The following is a 9,919-nucleotide window of genomic DNA, read 5'->3' as shown; positions in this document are numbered from 1 at the left end:
GCATCTGCCTAGTGTGTCTCTGCAGGATATACATCCCTGAAATTAATAAGCAATTACAGACAGCCCCTTTCACATGACAACAGAACCATATGTAGATTTAGGTGTGAGTATCAGCTGAAATAAACATGATTGTTTTATGCTTTAGTAGCATAAGTTTATCACAAACTGATGGCTCCTATTTTAGAAAACTGATGTTTAAATGGTCAGACAATAGCGGACACTTGGTTGTAGACTCTTGATTTACATTTGTATTACAAACAAATCCACATTTAAACTATAAATATCAGTATTTGAGTTTTTTCAATGCCTATGCAAAATAATGTACTGTATTTGTTGAGAAATGGAGATCTTATGGGCACAAGCAGGTCGTGAAAGAATGCCTGTATTGTGTAAATGGCTTTGCTATCACCAGAAAATCAGTAGTGTTCCAAAGTGGAGAAAGAACGATCCGTTAAGCGCTCAGCTTCCAAAGGTCACCCCTGAGGTCGGTGACTATTGCTTTGCATGTTTGCTGGGACTCTTGATTCCTTTAGCTGCTCACATTTCACCAGGTGAGGTGTCAGATTAGTAAGCGGTTAACTCCCAATGCTGGAGGCATGTTCACAAGACAGAGACTCGCCTGGGAGAAGACAGAGAAGCACTGTGTCTATGGCATGCACTCTGTAGCACGCTTAGGCCACTAGTGTCTCTGCAGCTTTGGTGGAACGACAAGTCCCAGCATGCTCTGATAGTTCCACCAGAGCTGGAAATCCGCTTGTCTATCTCTGCATGTACCAACAGCCCAGAAGAAGAAAAACTTTTGATCAAAGCACAAGATACCGTTCACAGCTACAGTGGTGCACAGATCATATTTATTCTCAATATATTAAATATTATTCCCATGCAAATCAGTCATATAAAAAGTGACAGTCACCTGCGGGTATATAAAATAAAAAGATACATTATCATAATACAACCAACGAGAAACAGTGTATTTTATCACAATATGCAGTATAGTGCCAATAAAATTGCGCCAATGTTATTTTCTTTACTTATGAGGATAAAATGAATGTGAAGCAGAAATCTTTTGTTAAAATAGAAGAACGGTACCCCGGGAATTAATAACATAGAAGAAGCGTCACTTTAACAGCAAATTATGTGCACACAGATCACTGCTTTGTTGTTTGATATTTTTGCAGTTAAATACAGTCAGGTAACGTGTTTTTCTGGATTAACATGACATAGAACAAATACAGCTCCATACTTTAAACATTGTAAAGAAAACAGGAAGAAACCTCCTCCAACCACTGGGCCAATAGCTGCTCCGCGTTATATACAGAAAACAAAGTATCTAAGATGAATCATAATAAAAAGTAACGTTTGTGTAAAACTTCCCCATCAGCACTGACCAAATAATTGTCATTAGTTATGCTAACTTCAGTGAGTGTCTCAGATATCATCATGTAGATCTCCTTCTATAATGTCTTCCTTGCACTATACACATGTGAAGGTTTCTTGAAGCTACAAGTTCTAGCCTAGCTCTAACCCCTGGTAGGGTGAACTGGACTGGAACCTATCATAACATAAAGTCTTGCAGATCTGAGATGGCACTGCTTGCCAATGTAGGCCCTCAGGAACTGTGGGCATTTACCCCATGCTTGTACCATAGTATACTGCCCAGATTCACAGCTACAGACCTATAATGCCATAGGTCATACGGTGACTATATGATGTTATACTGCAGCTGAGGGGAAAGAATAAGAGAAGGACGACAATAACGTTTGCACAAGGTCATAATTCTTTTTGCTGCATTTAGAATAGACTTCTGTAACTTTTAGCCATACAAGAAAGCATGGGCTGGTGTATACAGAATGAGAGACATTCATCTGTTTAATTTAGTGTTGTCCAATCCTGTTCTATAGAGGAAGAAAGTGCCTGTTACTGTATTATCCAAACCGTTATTACAGAGTCACTCACGCAGATAATAGGAGTACTGATACTTTCCCACTTTGACCTCTCATAAATCACATAAATGAAATGGCATAGTATTGGTGCACCTCTGTCAGGGATAAAGTAAGCACATGGAGCTACTATAGTATAGATGGATTATTAGATCATCATGGGAGTAAAATATACAGTGAAAAAAATGGTGTTCCCAGTGACTGTCTCTTTGTTCCCTGCTGCAGGAGATGGTTGGTGTACAACTAAACATTATCTTTATTCTGCACAGAGGTGTTTAGCGTGAAGTCCTCAAACAATGGCTTAAAAGACCCAACATTGTAAGTGTCCCAGCATGAGATAATAATACTATTAGTGACTGCAAAAGTAATAAAACTATTAACACAGACGATCCGATTTATTAAATTACCATCACTGATACTTCACGTACATTTAATCTCGTTTAAAGGTTCTTTTGATATTACATTGTGACGTTTTATGTTATTGCAAACTACATATTGTATATACATTGCAAAATCAATGGTCATCATGATAACGGTCCTTCACCAAAGAGTATTAGTGTATACATATATATATTTGTATACATGTTTTTACATTTTAATAGTCAAATAGCATAAATTATAAGTATCTTATTTAATACATACTTAATTCTTACCTATATTTAATATATACTTATTAGACGCATGATATAGTAAATCGTTTTTACATTGTGTATTTATAAAGTATAGATTTGTGTTTTAAATTATCTATATTAATAAAATATGGATATAGATCAGACTGGGGAAGTTTCTGGTATGGGTAAAACGGTAGGGTATGAAGAAATAAACTCTGAATTATCTCCAGATATTGTTAGTTACAAAACTATAGTTCACATATATATATCTTTTATAAAACTGTATTTGCTACCAATCGAACTTTGTTTTACCTGACACCATTACTTTCATTGTGATAATAAGCACATCACTCAGTAATTACTATTTTAGGGAGGGTGGGCTTACTGAAGTATATGCCTTGGGCCAATGAATGGGCTATTGGTGGCTGTGCTTTGTCTGCTCTCAGACGTTGCATTCTTCTGCAAACACTCAGCTACATGAGGAAGGGCAGGGACTGAGCTGCACTAACCGGTCGGACAGGTAAAGAGAGCTTGTTGACACCGTTATATTTGCAGCGCGCATGCTCACTCCGCCAGTTCCTGGTGCATTTCTCTATTCCACCTTTCTCGGAAGTTTTTGGTAAAGCTCCTGTGTGGATATTTCTAGCGGAGCAGCCACTGGGTCTGTTATTCTTCATACATCTGCTGCTTTGGACTTCGCCTCCTAGAAGGATTTCTAACTGGAGCTATTACACCTGGGAGTAAAGCATAGAGATTTGGAGGGAGCTGGAAGGTGAAGGAGAAAAGTTTCCTGGAAACTCTCTTTAATCCTTTGGATCATCATGCCCAGAGCTTTCTTGGTGAAGAGAAGGACCCCACCACCGGCTATCCGCAGCTGGGATGAACTCCCGGACGAGGAGAGAGCGGACACCTATATTCCAGGTGAGTTAGACCGGGCACTCAAGCACGCCTCTGCCCTGCTATAACGCGCACTCATCCGCTGAGTCACTGCAACTGCTAGCTCAGGTAACGCAGTACATATTGTAGGTATATTATAGCTGTAGGTATGCTGAGACTTGTAGTTCCACAACAACTGGATAGCTATAAATTGCCTAATCGAGAAAGTGACTTTCTTTGTTTTATTTGCTCTACTTTTTATTATTTTATATTTTACTATATATTTCTTCTATATTAATATTTAATTTTATAATCTGTGGTAGTGGTGTACATTCGATTGCTTTCATCTAATATATTATTTGTATGATCTTCTGAATGTTTAATATTCGTTTTAGTTACTATGTGTTTGTTGTCGACTGTTTATGACTGTGACATAATTATTGCATGACAATTACTCATATGTAACAGACAAGGCATTATTATACGCTGTTGGGAGCAGGGTGACATAGTGAAAAAAGTTTCCAGGACTTTTCATGTTTGTATAACTGGTGCAGGTGCCATGCTAGGTGATCTTGTGTTTGTCTTTGAAACAATGGGTTCTATTTAGGAGAGGTCTGGCGTGTATAATGTTTTAAACCACAAAGCTGACTTGTTTAGGGATAAAGGGGTGAGCCTCGGCAGGTTTGGGGGTCGGGCATGTAGTAGGCTTTGTTATCTGTGCTGTGTTTGCACATCAGGCTTTCTTCTCTCCCGATCTAACGGAAAACTCCACGCCATCACTCCAACTCCAAACCACGTCCTAGCTGTTTGCTTTATGCCATTGACTTGTTAATAAGAGACTTACACTGTGGTTACACCCTCAGTTCAAACACAGCAATGGGAGGAAAAAGAAAACCTGCACCTGCCTCCTCCACCCCTCCCTCTCGAGTGATTGTTGCTCCTGGGGAAAAAGGGATCAGCTTTACATATTTGCCTTTCATTTAAGAAAAAAAAAAAACACACTTTGCCTAACTGTTCCCTGCAGGTGATGCTCTCTCTCTTTGTGTAGCTTATCTGTTCTTTGCTCACCTCCTCCTCCCCTGTGTTTGTCTCCAGACAGTATTGACTGCATCCTAAAGTATGTGACAGAAGACAGTCTGAGTAACAGCAGCATTGGTGACCCTGCAGGGGACAGTCCTGAGAGGGTCAGTAGTGACTCCAGCATATGTAATGCTACGACCCCCAAAAGTAATGACCAATGTGAAGATGTGGGGTCTCCTGAAGCAGAAGACAATAGTCAAGAGAATGCACAAGAACAACCTCTGGACCTTAAGCGATCATCCGTCAGATCCAAAATTAAGGTATTTGCAAATATGTGTGCAAGGGCAGATTGCCAAAGTATTCAAGCTTCCTCTGCAATTATGACGAAAATAATATAATGTTAGCTTTTATTGCCCAGAAGCTTCTTTGGAGCTAGACAGGCGTTCTGTAGCATTTGCACTGTTCATAGTTGGTCTTACAATAAAACCCCCTCAATCTGTTTAGCCCCAATCTCACTCCTGTGCTAACAGGAACATTTTGTAAACCTATAGATTGACTCATGTTTGTAGGTTTGGGTATTGAAACAACCAATTACAAACGAAAACCGTTTAGTTGGAAATTTGTATCCATAAAAATGAGAACCATTGTATGAAAACGATTAATGTAATTTGGAAATATAAATTTACATGATTTTCCAAAACAAATGTTTTCTTTATAATATTTCTGTACAATAAATACAAATCTACCAGAAAATAAAAATAAACACTTTAGCACAAGCTATTGTTGCAAGATTTTCTGTCACTTTTAAATAGTATTAGTTTGTTGTTTTATTTTTTATATCAATGTTTATGTTCGAATACTAGGAAAAGTTTGACAGTTTTTGTGATTTAGGAAACACAATTTAGCCAATAATTGCAGCTTCGGTTCTGTTCTAGTCAACATTAGAAATGAATAAAGTTTAGTTACAAAGTATAGAAAACGTTATGTAAACAGACACAAGTTCTCTCGTCACAAACCAGCTAGCACATCTCTTCAGGGGAATTGCAGCTTGTAGTTTAACATTGATCCAACACCAGAGTCTTTGATCACTGTGGCAGCTCATTTTTTTTCTTTAATTAAAGATGAGGGAGCAGGTAAATGAAAGAGGAAACGTTACATGGTAATTTTGAGAGTTCCCAGTGATGTTCCGTGCTATTTCCCAAGAGATGAATACGGCTGAAAAATGCCTGGGCTAGAGGCATCTAAATAACAATACAATTAGAATTCAATACATTTGTTTTCCGTGCACCAAAACTCCCTTTACATTTGTATTGTGAGGAGGTAAATCCGATCCATGTATGTATATGTCTAATAACAAAAAACGAGCCTACAGTGATAATATCAGACTGAATTATTTTTGCCTTAATAAATGTCCAGATCGGTTATTGTAAATATACACTGTGCAGTAAAAATAAATAAATCCTATTTTAATATTCATATCGAGTTCAGTCTAACTAAAAATAGAACATTTGTGTCCATATCTTACATCCCACATATGGACGTTTTTCCTTATTAATATTTCGTTTTTAGCTTTCTTGTTTTTTTTTTGTTTTTTTTATAAAAGCATAGCATGCAAAATAATGCATTAATACAGTTTCTAACATTAGAGAGAGAGAGAGAGAGAGAGAGAGAGAACGAACTGTGGCATTACATCGCTGTATATATGTATGTGTGAAATCTGACTTTAAATCGCTGTTTTGGAGAGGTCTGGGGAAGTGATTGACATCTCACCGCATAGGTTTATTCTCTGCATGACCGCATTGTTTTGTTACAGACTTCTGTATGCGTTCTAACATTGACACGTATTGTGCATTGTCCTAGGTCACCACTGGAACACTCAGCGAGGAGATTTATAGCTGTGACATCTGTGGTAAAGGGTTCCGCTTGCAGCGCATGCTCAATCGTCACCTCAAGTGTCATAACCAGGTGAAACGGCACCTCTGCACCTTCTGTGGCAAAGGATTCAATGACACATTTGATCTGAAGAGACATGTGAGGACTCACACAGGTAGGCAGGTTCTTTCTCTATAACTGTTTCTTTGCTGACCTCTGCAGGTGGAAGAGGTGGTTGTTGTTTTTTTCCTTCTTTCTTTCTTTAAATTCAACATTTCTTTATTTGTGAATCAGGGTTGTTGTTGAACTACCAGTTCAAGCACTCCCTTGCGGTCACAGCATTCTGAGACCTGTAGTTCCTCAAGAATTGGACAGCAACTTGATGTGTGTATTTTCAGAATTAATTTTGTTGCAATTTAAATTCAGACCATTGATACAGATAACTAAATATTAGGACTGAATCATCATCTATTTATTTATATAGCGGCACTAATTCCGCAGCTCTGTACAGAGAACTCATTCACATCAGTCCCTGCCCCATTGGCAGGGGCAGGCTGGCAAGTTTCAGCCCGGGGGGGCGCACAGGTGGCCACATCACATGACATGCGATGCGGCCGCATCAACAATGATGCGGCCGCATCACATGACACGCGATGCGCCGCGTCATCAATGACGCGGCCGCATGGAGTGTCGTGACGCGGCCGCATGGAGTGTCGTGATGCGGCCACCTGTGCGCCGTTGGTAATATTAAGTTTATACGGACGGCACCACTTGCAACCACGGGGGAGGGCGGTCGGCCCAAACAGCAGTTAGATTGAGTGGCCCAGGGGGCAGATGCCCCCTGGCCCAGCCCGCCCCTGCCCATTGGAGCTTAAAATCTAAATCCCCTAATTTACACACACAGACAAAGAGAGACTAAGGGCAATTTAATAGCAGGCAATTAACCTTCCCTTTTTTTTTTTTTTTGGAATGTGGGAGGAAACCGGAGCACGCAGAGGAAACCCACGCAAACACGGGGAGAAAATACAAACCCCACACAGATAATGCCATGAATAAACCCAAGTTGTATTTTTATTACATTAAATTTTAAATTTCTGAATTCACAGCAACATATTTTCTTTGTAATGAAAAGTCACTGAGCTAAGGCAAGTAAAGACTTAGTCCATTCTCATCCAGAGAAGACTACAATATCTTTCATATTTGATAATTAATAATTTATTACATAAATCTACAAAAATATCAACAGCAAATATTAAACCTTGGCACACAGGACAGTAGTAGTTAAATGGTTAAAGTGACCAAACAACACAACTGCCTTGTATGAGGAAGGGCAACCCTTGCCCTCCTTTATCTGCTATTCCTTGCAGCTCAAGGTGTGTATTAAATGCTCAAGGTCTGAATACACTGCCTTGGTTGGCTCATGGTGCTGATAGTATAGTATATTATCAAACATGCATTTCAAAGGTTACTTTAGCTTACAGCCGCCACAGTTAATTAGCCATCACTAAGTGCAAATAATTCTCCAATTGACTGATAAAATTAGGATTCATCTTCATGCCACTGTTTATTGTATATACTGTATCAGCTATTTGCATTTTATTCCTGACTTTAATTAAAACAAAATCTTTTAAACAAAATTTAAGAGCCTGTTCACATGTGTAATGTGTATTTACAATAAATGTGCATTGTAAAATATACGCATTAGTTATAACTATCAACACTATAATTAATGTGAATCTGGCAATGCAATCCAGGAAGCTGGTTTATCAACTCATGCCCTTATGAAAGTAGGATTATAGCACTTTCTGATCGTGAATATTGCTTTAAAGATGTGCATTAGACCTTTTCAAGTGTGAAATGACTTTAATATAAGAACAATAAATGTATTAATATTGCTTGGGACTAATTTATTTTGAGACCAAATAAAATCACAGTAGTACAATATGGACACTATGGACCTCATTTAGAGTCGGACGCAAATTCCGATTTAGGCGCATCTAACCAAAAAAACACTACCACGCATGTGCAGAAAGCTCCAAATCCGCCTGCATCTTGGACGCAAATAACACTTGCGACAGCTTGCAGCTCACTACAAAAGAATGGGAGGAACGCAGAATTGTGAAGGCGTGACCATGTAAATACATCCTAGTCGCAGTGAGGCGCAGACGCAACACACGTCAAAACAGGGCTAAAGCTGTGCGGCAGGAATTAGGTGGCGCAAGCGTTAGCTAGCTGCAGGAACTGCTCGCAGCTCAATAGGGTATTAAGAGTGGGATGCAACTGGGGTTTGCTTGCAACTCATAATACCCTACCAAGCTGCGGCACACTCCCACTTCTACACTCCTTACACGGACTTTGAGTCCGACTCTAAATGAGGTCCTATATGACATAACTTAAAGTTAAAACAAGATTTATTATCCTTTAAGAAACAATAGTTTTTCTTTAAAATGAAGGTCATGTGAATAGAACATAGATTTTACAATTGTTCCTTTGTTTGCAGGAATCCGGCCGTACAAATGTGAAATCTGCAACAAAGCATTTACCCAGCGCTGTTCCCTAGAATCTCATCTCAAAAAAATTCATGGGGTGCAGCAAGGCTACGCGTACAAACAGAGGAGAGACAAGTTATTTGTCTGTGAGGAATGTGGGTACACGGGACCCTCCCAGGAGGATTTATACTTACATGTTTACAATGGCCATCCAGGCAGCGCCTTTCTTAAGAAAACCACAAAAAAACTGGCAGCTCTTTTACAAAACAAAATTACATCTGTACTCCAAGGGAGCCCCGAACCAGAAGACGAGTTGGAATGAGAAGAGATGGGGCCTTTTGTACAGAGTTTACATGGTGTATGAACTTTCTATATTTGTATTGCTTATTTTATTACTTTTACAAAGGCAGAGGGATTTATACATTTTAATAAAATGGACTTTTAGTAGATGCGTTTATTGGTCATACAGAAAGCTACTGATTTTAAGCTATAAAACAAAAGGCTAAATTCTACTGTGGAATAATTTCAATGTTCCTGAGTCGTTTGGGCCAGATACTGGTACAATTGTATATATTATTATTATTATTATTATTATTATATAAAATAGATTTATAGCCAATGTATTTGCCTCTGTAAAAACTATTGTGAAAAGACATTATATACTTTGTATACTACAAAGTTTTTTTTATTCTTTTATGTTTTTATATATATAGAATGGGTGCCGGTACCTTTTTAATAAATGTAATATTTACGTTTTGTCTTTTTTTTTTTTAAATACGTTTCTATTTTCTTCCATTAATTAACAAACATTTACATTTCTGAATATAATTTTACAATAGACTCATTTGGATTTCAGCAATATTGTTCTTAAAGTAGAGTGATTAGTAGAGTTTGAAACATCATGTGAAACATATATATTTTGAATACTATGGGCCTGATGTAGTGTTGGACGCAAGTCCAACTCATCAGTGCAAATAGCACTTTTAGTCAAGGATCCGTCTCACTTTGCACTCCAGACTGAGACAGATCTCCTCCTTGCACCTCTCTGCGCTTAGAGAGGTGGGACTGCGAAGTTAGTGAGCGAGCCTAGCAATGTAAAGGCGTGTTCACG

At 38.5% G+C, this 9,919-nt stretch overlaps 1 protein-coding gene across 2 annotated transcripts; it reads left to right on the top strand.

The window, feature by feature from the left end:
* The first annotated feature begins 3,110 nt into the window (after nt 1-3,110).
* Nucleotides 3,111-9,403, top strand: OVOL2 (ovo like zinc finger 2). 2 transcript variants are annotated; one of them, XM_075203810.1, is made up of 4 exons: nt 3,111-3,472; nt 4,595-4,767; nt 6,308-6,494; nt 8,820-9,403. In XM_075203810.1, the coding sequence occupies exons 1-4, from the start codon at nt 3,373-3,375 to the stop codon at nt 9,128-9,130; spliced, it is 771 nt and encodes a 256-aa protein (XP_075059911.1). In that variant the 5' UTR covers nt 3,111-3,372; the 3' UTR covers nt 9,131-9,403. The 2 variants fall into 2 exon arrangements, with proteins under 2 accessions (XP_075059911.1, XP_075059909.1); XM_075203808.1 differs by having other exon boundaries at nt 3,114-3,472; nt 4,523-4,767.
* The last annotated feature ends 516 nt before the right edge of the window (nt 9,404-9,919 follow it).

The sequence above is a fragment of the Mixophyes fleayi genome, chromosome 3 (genome assembly GCF_038048845.1).
Source record: "Mixophyes fleayi isolate aMixFle1 chromosome 3, aMixFle1.hap1, whole genome shotgun sequence".
Lineage (NCBI taxonomy): Eukaryota > Metazoa > Chordata > Amphibia > Anura > Limnodynastidae > Mixophyes > Mixophyes fleayi.
Note: the sequence above shows the minus strand (reverse complement) of the source record. Positions and strands in the feature narration are given on the sequence as shown.

Bases quoted from the DNA above. Each gene is read 5' to 3' on its own strand.
- OVOL2 (XM_075203808.1), top strand. From the start codon at position 3,373: ATGCCCAGAGCTTTCTTGGTGAAGAGAAGGACCCCACCACCGGCTATC. The intron at 3,473-4,522 runs GTGAGTTAGACC...GTTTGTCTCCAG, and splicing joins AGCGGACACCTATATTCCAG to ACAGTATTGACTGCATCCTA. The intron at 4,768-6,307 runs GTATTTGCAAAT...GCATTGTCCTAG, and splicing joins CCGTCAGATCCAAAATTAAG to GTCACCACTGGAACACTCAG.